The sequence below is a fragment of the Cydia strobilella genome, chromosome 17, assembly GCF_947568885.1.
Source record: "Cydia strobilella chromosome 17, ilCydStro3.1, whole genome shotgun sequence".
NCBI lineage: Eukaryota > Metazoa > Arthropoda > Insecta > Lepidoptera > Tortricidae > Cydia > Cydia strobilella.
The window spans coordinates 7,412,890-7,426,121 of record NC_086057.1 but is presented as its reverse complement, the minus strand read 5'-3'; the positions used below and the strand labels follow the sequence as shown (position 1 = coordinate 7,426,121).

Below are 13,232 nucleotides of genomic sequence, written 5' to 3'. Positions count from 1 at the left end.
GCCATAAGATCTCCTTCTCGCTCTCTTATGGGTGCGGCGCACCAAGGTTGCGGTGCGGTGCGGTAGTCTCACCGGACAACGATGCCATACATGTACGTCTGGTGAGGTAAGTGAGAGCGAGAAAGGGATATTTTACCGGAACAAGGTTGCGGTCCGGTACTACCGTCTGTTACAATTATATGAATGGTTACTTTTTGGTTTTAACTTTCTGACACTCTTTGCTTTCCGATCAAAGTTCGTATAATAGTCGGTTCGGAAGATACTACCTACTATTATAGTTGGTCAAACCAAATTGGCAGTAAATAAGAACAAAAAAACTATACTCATCCTTTTCTTTTGGGTGCTAGTATTAGTGTAAGACAAAGATAGTATGATTCTCTTTGCCTATGTATTTAATGAGACAGTCCGTTGACAAACTATATTTATTCTGTGTCGGAAGTCCATGACCTGTCCATCTGTCAGACTTGACGTGTACCATAGAGTAACATATCTTATGACGTGTACTTGTACTTCGTGTACTTGACACTTGACGTTTTTGTTCACTATTTATTATTTTCACTTTTCCTGGACTTCCATGGACTTCTTTAAGCATACTTTGAGGACAACATTTTTGATTTATTCGGTAATTATTAAACATTTTCTTGGACGGGCCTGCCTCAAGGATTATCCTGTTTCAATTAAAGGTTTCTTTGACCATATCTTAAATGCGAAACGTCGCATATTGATAAAGGAGATCAAGGATAGAGTTGAAATCACTTGACACTCGTTTCTGAAGTACTATCATCACTCACTATATCACTGAGGCAGGCCCTAGAACGAATTCTCCAGCGAAACTGTATACGTAGCCGACAAAATCACATCCGTTCCGTAAGCGACTAATAGTGGAGCGGAAGTTGTTGTGGATAACTGAATCGAAATAGTGCTCACAAGACGTCCTCCGCCCTTTTCCAGAGATCTTAGGATATTACAACTAGTTAAGTTGATTTAGTAGGTAAAACACGAAAAATATTTTTATAACTACTAATACATTTTGCAATGTCGGAGGGCAAAGAAATGGTCCAGGTAAAGGTAGAGCCACTATATACAGATAATGAGGCAAATTTGGAGTCTGAGAGTAAAGCAGAAGAGGCAGAACATAATATACATAGACATGTAAAAAAGGAGCCTATTTGGAACGTTGAGGACTACTCACCGACCAGCCTCTATAGGGACCAAGTGATAGAAAAGGACCATGTGAGTCACACAAGCAGAGAAATGAATCACATAGGCCACGAGATAAAGAAGGAAACTGAGCAAAACCATACAGAGGACTCACAAGTTGACTGGTGTATGGACCATGTAGTAAAAGTTGAGAGAGAGGTTGATATATCTGATGGAAGCAAGATAGCATCACAAGTTAATGAACACACTCAAAACACACTACTAGTGCAGAGCAAAGTGCCACAGACTGCATACACAGACCATGATATAAAAAAGGAGAATGAGTCGGCAAAAAACGAAAATACATCTAGCATATCTGAGGCAACCACAACAAGTGGCCATGTAGACCAAGCCATGTGGCCAAGTGACCATGTGGTCAAGATTGAAAGGGTAGCAGACATGTACAGTGCAAACAATGTAGTTCCACAACATGAGTTCAATAAGTCTGAGAGCAAACTGGAACAGGCTGGTCAAAAAGGTGATGAGAAGGCTGTAGTACAGTCTGGCCTGAGCACAGACCAAATGGTAAAGGCTGAAAGTGCAGTCATAGGCCTGTACATGGACCATGTAGTAAAGGATGAGCTGGTAGTGGGACCTGAGGTGCTGCAGAGGCCTAAACTCTTACCACAACAAGGTTAGTACTGTTCAAACTGTAATGTAATTTTAGGTGTCAGATGTTTATTGGCTAAACCTAAGTCCCAGTCATTTTTGCACTTTTGAATTAGAAACCTTTTATTCCAATATACTTCAAAATTGTATTTGATTTTGTCCTTTTAAAAGAAACTCGAAACTTAGCGAGGATAAGTATGCAATTACAAATTATCAATACTAGTATTATATAGTCTGTGCTTTATTGGGTTTTGGAGTTACGAAACCTCATCTTTATTTTATTTTTGTATTGTTACAGCAACCATTAACCACATTGAGAGTAAAGTCCTTGGTAGGAGATGCTCTATCAGACTGGAGAAAATGCATGTGGACGTGGAGAGTGGCATGTGTAGGGTTGGTCTCAATACATACAAGCTCCGAATATGTCTTCAAAACTACCAAGACAATCATGTAAAAAATGAAGTTAATAGTGAGTGTTATTGTATTTTTATTAAAATTCAAATATCAATATTTCAAATAATGACATTGAGTGTTTATTTTATAAACAGTAATTTATAACTTTTATACCTTAACACCTACAACAATTTTACTCAAGGCCATATACTACTATAGTTAATCGATTGTGCTTAAGAATATACTGATTTAAACTAACACGATTTTCACTCATAATTTTAAAACTAACACGGGACTTAATTGCGTACAAACTTAAGTTTATTTATGCAAAACCCGCGCGGCAAGAACATGTTGATACAATTCCTCGCCAGTCTGCCTGTGACCACGAACGTAACGTCACGTTCGAAACGTCAGGCCATAAGTAAACGTAAGTTTGTACGCGATTAAGTCCCGTGTTAGTTGTAAAATTATGTGCTTAAGAAATTCAGTATCATCAACATTTACATTTGTTACTAATAATTGGTGATGTTGTGTTAGTAATGTTTAATATTTTTATTTGCAGGATCAACTTCACAAAAACCAAGTAACAAAAGCATTAAAATCCAAGAAAAACGATACAAATGTGACCTCTGCAATTATGCTACTGATGAAAAATATAGGCTTAAAGTACATGGAAAGGTGCACAGTAATGAAAAACCCTTCAAATGCAACCTCTGTAGTTACTCCACTGCCTATAAAGCTCACTTGCAAATTCATGACAGAATACACACTGGGGAAAGACCTTACAAATGCGACCAATGTAGTTATGCCTCCATCCAAAAATGTGACTTGTCGGTCCACAAAAGAGTGCATAGTGGGGAGAAGCCACACAAATGTAGCCACTGTAGCTTCGCATGTAAACGTAAACGTGACTTGTTAGCCCACGAAAGGACACACAAAGTTGAAAAACCGTTCAAATGTGATCACTGTGATTACAGCAGCAACCGCAAACGAGATCTGTTAATCCATGTTAGTCGCACACACTCTTTAATACCTATCATAAATGACCAGAATACTTACAAATGTGACCACTGTACTTACACTAGTCCTACTAGACGAAACTGGAAGAACCACATCAGAATAGTGCATATGAAAATTAAACCGTACAAATGCGATCAATGTGATTATGAAACTAGAGATAAAATTAGGTTTGGAACTCACGTCAAGAAACACACTGGGGAGCCAATCGAGTTGCGTTATAAATGTAGTCAATGTAATTACGCTACTGACCATAAACATCATATGTTAGGCCACCAAAGAACTCATTCAGGTGAAAAACCTTTTAAATGTAGCCACTGCAGCTACGCTACGGCCTATAGACGTGAATTGGTAGCCCACAAAGCTTTACACAATGAAGAAAACCCTTACAAATGCATTAAATGTACTTACGCATGTGGCAGTGAGAGTAATCTGCGAAACCATGAAAGGACACACATTGGTGACAGTGCGAATAAACTTACAGAAACGTTAACAGAAACTTAAAAACCTGTCTGTTCAGAACAGAGTCAAGACAATCTCGAATATTTTAATTTTAGTTTAGGGTTGGAAGGAAAATGGGAGAGTTGTAAAACACAAACAATAATTGCTTTACGGTTATGTTAAGGAGAAAACCTGCACAAATGCAGAATAATATTTTTATTATAGATAAAGATGTTATACAATTTTTTTTGGACTATGGTTCAAATGGTTCATTAAGGAGAAACATATGTGGTATTTTCTATAAAAAGAGTAATTAGGTTTTTGTTAGAAGTAATCACACGTTCATCACAGCATAGCAATCACATTTTTCTTATTTATTATTATATAAGATTATTTTTCTATTATGTAGGTAGTATATTTGTGCACTTTTTACCATTGATGAATGAGTTTATTTACAAATTAATTTTCATCACAAAATAACTAAGTCGTTTCATTTATTGTGTTTATTACTTTATATTGTTAATTATAATTAATAATAGAAATAAATGAAGTATATTATCAAAAAGTTTTGTCTATTAAACCTCAGAAAGGGCTCCCAACACCATCAGTTTTTTTAAGCGCCATCGAGGCGTGTTTTTGGAATTTCATTTTTGGAATCGCGTGTCTACCGATACAAACGCGCGTAGACGCGTAAAATAACGAGATCTGCATAGGCCCTAATAGGGAAAGCAAGTGTAAAATGTTTGAATGAAGGGAATAAAATCCGAAATGAGTATCCACTGTTATTAAAACCCCTAGAATCAAAAGATCTCTCGTTTATTTACCAATTTAAATGGAATCTAGAGCGCCATCTACTATTAGCTTTCTACGGCTCTTCGCATTTAAACACTCATAGCGTTTATGCCGATTGCATTTTTTTCCCAGTATTTCTTTAAATTTATCGACGTACCTAAGTATCCCTATCGGCAAAAAGAATAGAGTGTATAGAGGGTTATTGTCATAGTAAATTTTGTAGTCACAGTCAATTTAGTGCCATCTTTCGACACAGGATTAAAACTAAAAATGAAAAATAATAAAAATATCAAAAAAATATGTATAAATGATTTTTATTTTTTTTGGAACGCCATACGACTGACCCATGCCCTTTCACTGATATGCGTTAAAATTGTTAAATTTCAAACGGTGTCGCCAACGCCATCTACACGAGTATAGGCCAAAAGTAAACGGAAACTGTGCAACTTTATTATAAAATTGTTTATTTAATTATATACACGCTATAATGGACACGAGTAAATGATTAAACTTTTATCTTCGGAAACAGATACTATTTTGTTGCTATCTGCGTTGAACTTCACTCCCCAAACCTGAAACAGAAAACAAACACTTTAGTAAGACTAGTTGAATAAACACGATAATTTGCAAAAGTATTCCAAAAATTACAAAAAAACAGTAGAAGTAACTAAGTTGGTGAGATTTTCAAAATAATATATACACGCTCGCCGGAAGACGAACTGCCGGTAGGCCTCCAACGAGATGGAGCGACGACCTGGTGAAGGTCGCGGGAATTCGGTGGTTGCGAGCGGCACAGGATCGGTCGGAGTGGCGAGCCTTGGGGGAGGCCTATGTCCAGCAGTGGACGTCTATCGGCTGACATGATGATGATGATGATATACACGCTTATTTTTAACAATAAAGTTGTGCTCAGTTCATTTAGGAAACCTCACCAGTTAGCAACAGAGGGCCTTCCGCGAAAATGAAAATTTCGTTATTCTGCCTCTTCATCGCTCGAATACGCAAGAGGCAGATGTCGAAATTTGTTTCACCGTACCTATGCCCTCAGATCCCGCCATACCTGGTCATTGTTGTCCTTGAAGACGTTCTGACACTGCATGGAGTCCAGGTCCCAAACCCGGACGGTCCGATCGGCACTGCTAGACACGAAGCGCTTGCCGTCCGGTGAGAAAGCGACAGATAGCACCCATGAGGCGTGGCCGGATAATGTGCCGGCCAGGTTCGCGTGGACACTGCAACGTTAATTAAACTATTAAGTTTTTATCAACAATGCCTAAACTGAGCAAAGCCAGCTTATAACTTTTAATACCATAAATATATTGTTTTTTTTCTATCTGGCTTTTATTCCCTGCCTTGATATTTTTTGTGTTGAGCTGCAATATGAATTGAATATGTTTGGCGAAATGTTATTGTGCGAAAATATTCTTACAAAGCCTTCATTATATCAAGACTTAAAAAATATGGCAATTACTTAAGAGAACCAAAGCAGTATTCTGATGGTCTGCAGAGACGGCAGAACATTCCACAGACTGAAGTGAACCAACTTTTAACAGTCATTCTTACTATGACTAATATGTATGAAAAATATAATTGTAGTAATTGAGACATTTTTTATTTATTATAACATTATTTTTATTACACAGGATGGCTAAAAAATAAGTGCATTCCCGTTGCCAGGGAGGTTTTGGGATTATACTGAGCAACTTTTACTGGGACCAACAACGAATTCGCGAAAAAAAAATTACCCTCCCATAAAATTTATTCTCCCATAGAAAATGGACCAGCCAAAATGTATGAAACAGCCAAATTTTTTTTCGCGATTTCTGGGTTGGTTCCATAGTGAAAGTTGCTCAGTATAATTCCAAAACCTCCCTAGCGATGGGAATGCACTTATTTTTTAGCCACCGTGTATTTACTTTATACTTACACATCATATAGCTTCATATGGCCATCATCGGAGGCAGTTAGCAGTAATTGCGAGTCGGGGGAGAAGCACAGACTGCGAATAGGCATGGCATGGCCTTCTAGCGTGTGCACCAGCTTGCCTTGCGCTACGTCAAAGATGTTAATGATCCCGTCTAGCGCACCGCTGGCTATGTACTTGCCGTCAGGACTCTGAAAGATATATACCATTTTATTATTTTGCAACTTTCATATCCTTTTGACTAATGTCCTTTTTTCAGAAACCTCTGCTTTGATAAGTTACAAGCTTTCGGAAACATCTTGTCAATAAAGAAGTTTAAAAAAAAGAGTACACATATAAGAAAAAGAGCTTCCAAGAAACAAAAGGCTTTTACTGGAACTAAAGTGTATAGATGTTGGCAGCGGAACGTAAATAATATCAGCCAGATCATGAAAAATTCCTACGCATAATTGTGAAACGTGGCCTATGCCCCCAGAAAATCTTAACATCAAATTAAACGATTGCCTTACATAAGCAACACTCAATGTGAATTTTCCTCTAGTATCCAATGTCTGTTCTTGTTTGCCACTCTCCACACTGAATATGAGGATCTTCCCCGCATTGCTGCCAGAGATCACATGCTTGCCATCGGGTGAAAAGTCTAGTGTCCACACATCGGAGGAGCCCGGTTCCATCGTCTTGAGTTTTTCACCAGATGCCATGTCCCATAGGATTAAGGAGGAGTCTTGAGAACTGCTTGCTAATGCTGCAAGTGATTTGTCTAACATAAATAAGAGGATATCTTTATATAAATAAATTTTAATATAAAAGATTTTTGATATGCAACATTTATTTATTTTTTATTTAATAACATATTTTGACCAAAATTCTTTAAAGCTAAATAATTGAGGTGTAAGATTTAACCTTTTGTATGCTTAGTAGCAGATCTGCTCCATATACGTGTCGTTTTCAATCAAAAGGAACCACATTTTCGCTTGCCATAAGGACGCTCTGATAGGTTTTTCGTATAAAGATAAAAGCAATTTTCTTCCTTATGGTAAGTGACAATGTGGTACCTTTTGATTGAAAACGTCACATATATTCAACTTAAACATGAAGTTGTCACGATTGCTATTTATATGGCAATTTTTTGACAGCGCATTAAGGTTAAGGTTAAATACCCAATCTTTGCATACACTTCAAAAACAGTTAGTCAATAGGAAAATAAATCCACACCAATTCTGGAAAATAACAATAATACTCACTTTTACCGTCGGGACTCACAGCCACAGATATGACGCCGAGAGAATGTCCCTCCAGTTGGTGCCTTAGCTCAAGCTTCCCGTTTTCTAACTGCCAAATTTTAATTATATCATCCAACCCTCCTGTGATGATATAATCTTCTACTGCTTCTTGAGAATGGTTTGAGTTCCTGAAAACAAGTTTTGTTTTTAAATACATGTTTAAATTACAAGATATTTATAATTGAGTAAATAGGTTAACTTACTGTGAGTTCTCGTTATTTTCATTTTCACCATTATCCTCGGGTTTCTTCTTTTCATGGCCTATTCTACTCCACCCACAACACCAGATTGAGTCTTCATGCGCATTCTCTTTCTTTAATTCTAAATAATACTGCAAAATTACAAAATATAAAGCTAATTGCTTCAGCTCGCCGGGTTAAAACAGAACTTTATTACACATGCTAGCTACTTACCAATGTTGTGATCGACATTGTAGTTATCAATAAATGCAAGTATTGTAAATGCTACAGGAATTCAATATTGTAATAATTTATTAAATCGTATCCGTAAGTCACAAAATAAACAAGCACTTTCCAAGCGAATACATGTCAAACCTCAAACCTAGATTGACGTTTTTGACGTTTGTGATCCATAGAGAAAATTTGTTTTTTTATTTCGTTTTGCATTTATAGGGACCAAAGAAAGTACTATACATCCATAGGAAATTATAAAGCGGCTACGATACATTCCAGCATTTATTACAGCTCATGAATGGGAAGCTTTAACCTTAAAGTACTTTGACGTATTTTGTTATCTGTGGCCAACCACTGCCATGGCATATGCCATTGATAATTTGGCATTCTTTTCTCTGAGAATGCGTGTTGAATTGATTTACTCCGAGACCTTATTTTCTGTTTCGTGATGATTAAACATCTATAACTTATCTAGAACCTTTCTTGTTGTTCAGTTTGCAGTTGACAAAAAGCAAAAGGTGATTTTAAAGTCTGAAAATGGCTGTGTCGAAATCAACGAACACCTACAATCGACAGAATTGGGAAGATTCAGTAAGTTTAAACCATATTTTTTATACATATTCAGTTCAGATCAGTTAAATAGTTACTAATATTATGATTCTTATTTTTCAGGACTTTCCAATTTTGTGCCAAACATGCCTCGGAGACAATCCGTATATTCGTATGGTAACGTGTTACTTTATCACTATTTAACTGCAAATAAGGTTACCATTTATCTTTAATAAATTATAATACGATTAAATTCTTTACAGACGAAGGAAAAATATGGCAAAGAGTGTAAAATATGCGCTCGGCCATTTACAGTCTTCCGTTGGTGCCCAGGGTCTAGGATGCGCTTCAAGAAAACAGAAGTTTGCCAAACATGTTCCAAGTTGAAGAATGTTTGTCAAACTTGCCTGTTGGACTTAGAATATGGGTTGCCTATTCAAGTTAGAGATGCGGCTCTTAAAATACAAGATGATCTACCTCGTAATGAAGTGAATAAAGAGTATTATATTCAGAACTTAGATAGTCAAATGTCTAAATTTGATTCTACTCAACCAAGCAATTCTGCTCTGAAGTCGAAGGGTGCTTCTGATCTGTTGTTGAGATTGGCCCGAACTGCACCATATTACAAAAGAAATAGGCCACATGTGTGTTCATTCTGGGTGAAAGGCGAGTGTCGGAGAGGAGAGGAGTGCCCGTACCGGCATGAAAAGCCTACTGACCCTGATGATCCATTGGCTGACCAGAACATCAAAGACAGGTACATTATTAACTATTTTTCTTCATATAATATTGTCTTTGGTTACCGCGATAGATAGTAACTCATTGAATAACCATTGAAATACTTGTTATATTTTATCTTTATTGTTATAATATCCTTATAATTTGTCAACAGATACTATGGTGTGAATGACCCAGTAGCAGAAAAGCTCATGCGTCGCGCTGCTGCCATGCCGGCTCTTCCACCACCTGAGGACAGAACTGTCACCACTCTGTATGTAGGCAACTTGCCTGAGAACATCTCTGAGGAGGAGCTGAGAGGACATTTCTACCAGTATGGAGAAATAAGGTTTGGATACTCATCAATTTTCTATTATTGTATTCTTTACCTTGCTCACATTTATTTGGGGTCCATACAGCATGTATACCACTTCTGTATACAGTACCGGCCAATAATATATCACCTCCATTTTTTTACGGTATAACTTTTTTTAATAAGTGACTTCCACCTCACTGGTTTAGGTAGTCTAGTAGTATTCCTTTGTACGGGTGATGAGAAAAATTGGTCTCATGTAATGGGTTTTTCATAGAGGTTTTTTTTAAATGTATTGTTGACTTAATTTTTTTACTAGAGGTTTTTCAGTAATATGCTGAGTATCCTATTGTAATTCACAGTATTTCATTACACTATTCATCATATATTTGTATGAAATGACTAGTAAAACTATGCAATCTACAAACTAACCTATATTGTTTACTATATACAAGCTCATACAAAAACACTCACAGGTGATATATTATTGGCCGGTACTGTATCTCTGTTGCCTGTCCTCATTATACACTTCCTGTTTCATGTTGCACTTTACACAGTCCATATCCACATTTTCAATGGGTTGCATTTCTTCTTACATTAATTGACTCCAATACACATGCTGTTTATCCCTTCTCATCATGACAGAGCATCAAATTTTGTCAAAAAGTTGATTTGGAACTTTTGGAGGTTAACATCACTTTCATTAATTTTTAGGGTTCCGTAGCCAAATGGCAAAAAACGGAACCCTTATAGATTCGTCATGTCTGTCTGTCTGTCCGTCCGTATGTCACAGCCACTTTTTTCCAAAACTATAAGAGCTATACTGTTGAAACTTGGTAAGTAGATGTATTCTGTGAACCGCATTAAGATTTTCACACAAAATTAAAAAAAAAACAATAAATTTTGGGGGTTCCCCATACTTAGAACAGTTAGAACTGAAACTCAAAAAAAATTTTTTTTTCATCAAACCCATACGTGTGGATAGGTCTTCAAAAATGATATTGAGGTTTCTAATATCATTCTTTCCTAAACTGAATAGTTTGCGCGAGAGACACTTCCGAAGTGGTAAAATGTGTGTCCCCCCTCCCCCCCCCTGTAACTTCTAAAATAAGAGAATAATAAAACTAAAAAAAATATATGATGTACATTACCATGCAAACTTCCACCGAAAATTGGTTTGAACGAGATCTAGAAAGTAGTTTTTTTTAATACGTCATAAATCGTAAACCGCAATTTACCTTTCACTCACGTTTCACATAAAAAATACATTGTTTAAATTGTGTAATGTACGGAACCCTCGGTGCGCGAGTCCTACTCGCACTTGGCCGGTTTTTTTAAACTCTGGGTTAAGTTGATGGTACACTGAAACTTAAGGTATTTCCAGATTTTATTTTACAATAAATACACTACAATTCCCTAATATTAATATTTGATTACTTTTATTCACATACATACTTGTTCATACTAATTATCAGGTCGCTGACATTGGTGCCGCGAGCACAGTGCGCCTTCGTGCAGTACACGACTAGAAGTGCAGCCGAGCATGCGGCAGAGAAGACCTTCAACCGACTGGTCATCGGCGGCAAGAGGCTCACCATCAAATGGGGCAAATCTCAAGGTAAGGCTGGAGCTGTTTTGTTACTAATTTAAGCTGAAGTCAGGGTAGAATTTGATGATGTCTTATCCTTATGATGAACAAACTTTGTTTGTGTTTTAAAACTAAACTTCCTTTTATTAAAATGAGACTAACTTGTTAAACAACAGGCCCTTGAAGGTAATTTTCACATAGTTCATATTGCAGTTTGTTTTCTTGTTGCCTTGGTCTGTTTGTGTCTTATATTTTTTTACTTGTTAAAGGAATGTAAGAAACTAAGATGCTGATTATATATATATTTTTTAGAAATGTTCTCATCAGTAAAGTAAAGCAGAAATTTTTCAACAATTTGAATTTAGTTTTCTTAATTTTATCCTTGTTTCAGGTCGTCAAGGTACAAACGAGAAGAACGAAACGCTACCGGCGCTGGAGCCCGTGCCCGGCCTGCCTGGCGCTTTGCCGCCGGCACCAGCCTTCCTGCATCCATTTCCACCACAGGTAATATATATCTGTGAATAAAGCTGCTTATCCTGCCCCAATTTGTTTAAGCGATCTTTCATTATAGTACAAAAGCAGCGCCATCGGGTAGTAAGTTGGCCACTCAAACTCATTTTAGTATAAATGTGATATAAAATAAAAAAAAGTTTCGAGTCCATATATATTTTGCCCTTTATACTATTCGTTCCATTTTAAACCCCATATTTTTATAGATGCCGCCGCCCCACCGGCCCAACGACTTCTTCAACCTGCACCACTACGGCCCCGCGGCGGGCTGGCCGTGGGGCGCGCCCCCACCTCCCCCCGGCGCCGGCCTACCTCCCCCCGGCCTGCCCCCTCCCGGCGCCGGCCTGCCCCCTCCCGGCGCCGGCCTGCCCCCTCCCGGTGCCGGCCTGCCCCCTCCCGGCCCCGGCCTGCCGCCGCCGGCGCCGGCCCTGCACTACCCGAGCCAAGATCCGGGTCGCTTGGGTGCTCACGCGCATGCCAATGCGCCGCAGACGTAGTGTGTTTGAGCTTTTCAGCTACAGCACACCCGAAATGAAATATTTCTACAAAATGCGGAATGAAACGATACATATATTAGCGATATTTTTTTTTTACTTATTGGTATATCGTAGTCGAAATATACCATTGAAGGTGACAATGAAGAATTATCTTTGTCCATCCTGGACAATTTTTTTGTGTTTAATATTATAGGGTTTATAAATCGACATCGTTTCTTGGACATAATTTTTATTATGTGACGTAGGCACGATTCGAAGCGTGTTAGTTTATTGTGTTAGTATTGTAAGTAATTATAAAATAAAATAGTTTACTACCACATATGTAGTTTTTTTAGACACTGCTCCCCTTCGTATATAAGGGCCACTTGCACCATCCCACTAACACGAGGTTAAACCGTTAACTCAGTGTCAAATTGTACTGGTAACCATGGTACCTCCAGGTTTAAACGGTTAAGCCCGGGTTAGTGGAATGGTGCAAGTGGCCCTTGGTCGTATAACTTGCCACCACCAACCACTTCTTTCTAACTCAACCCAATACAATATACCTCCGTAATTTTAACATAAGTTAAGTCAAGATCTGATGCAGTAGGGAGGTGACTAAGGTATTAGGAAGGTCTTGAGAAGAATTTGATAGACATCGAAGGAACCGAAGACTAATTCAGCAATAAATGCATGAAAAAAAATCTAACCCTTTTCTAGGCATAGTAACGATTTCAGTTTCGAATGATTCACGGTTAGTTTCTGCGTTGAAATATCGGGAGCTCGAAAACAATACAAAAGGTATAGTGCGACATAAAATAGTATAAATTAAATAAAATGGAACAAAAAATTCCATACTAAATGTTACGTTAAAAATGTAACAGTTACGTAGGAAGTGGCGCCCTCAATTATTATCTACAATTTTTTGTCGGACTATAATCACGGTCAATATAAGTCTATTATAGTAACGATGTATCGACCACACGCAAATGAATTTCAATTTTAGG

The 13,232-nt window shown here is 37.7% G+C and overlaps 3 protein-coding genes across 3 annotated transcripts; 2 read left to right on the top strand and 1 right to left on the bottom strand.

The window, feature by feature from the left end:
• The first annotated feature begins 569 nt into the window (after positions 1-569).
• On the top strand, positions 570-4,153 carry LOC134749131 (zinc finger protein 431-like). Its single transcript, XM_063684035.1, has 3 exons — positions 570-1,834; positions 2,108-2,278; positions 2,765-4,153. Exons 1-3 carry the CDS (start codon positions 1,036-1,038, stop codon positions 3,721-3,723), a joined length of 1,929 nt encoding a protein of 642 aa, XP_063540105.1. The 5' UTR covers positions 570-1,035; the 3' UTR covers positions 3,724-4,153.
• A 746-nt stretch (positions 4,154-4,899) lies between these two features.
• On the bottom strand, positions 4,900-8,217 carry LOC134749043 (superkiller complex protein 8). Its single transcript, XM_063683949.1, has 7 exons — positions 8,073-8,217; positions 7,863-7,990; positions 7,621-7,787; positions 6,886-7,121; positions 6,380-6,567; positions 5,513-5,684; positions 4,900-5,024 (listed from the first exon to the last, which is right to left on the bottom strand). Exons 1-7 carry the CDS (start codon positions 8,088-8,090, stop codon positions 4,935-4,937), a joined length of 999 nt encoding a protein of 332 aa, XP_063540019.1. The 5' UTR covers positions 8,091-8,217; the 3' UTR covers positions 4,900-4,934.
• Positions 8,218-8,489: 272 nt separating this feature from the next.
• LOC134749009 (pre-mRNA-splicing factor RBM22) lies at positions 8,490-12,539 on the top strand. The gene is made up of 7 exons (XM_063683897.1): positions 8,490-8,663; positions 8,745-8,798; positions 8,885-9,378; positions 9,514-9,687; positions 11,127-11,269; positions 11,631-11,743; positions 11,956-12,539. The coding sequence occupies exons 1-7, from the start codon at positions 8,610-8,612 to the stop codon at positions 12,244-12,246; spliced, it is 1,323 nt and encodes a 440-aa protein (XP_063539967.1). The 5' UTR covers positions 8,490-8,609; the 3' UTR covers positions 12,247-12,539.
• Positions 12,540-13,232: the final 693 nt, after the last annotated feature.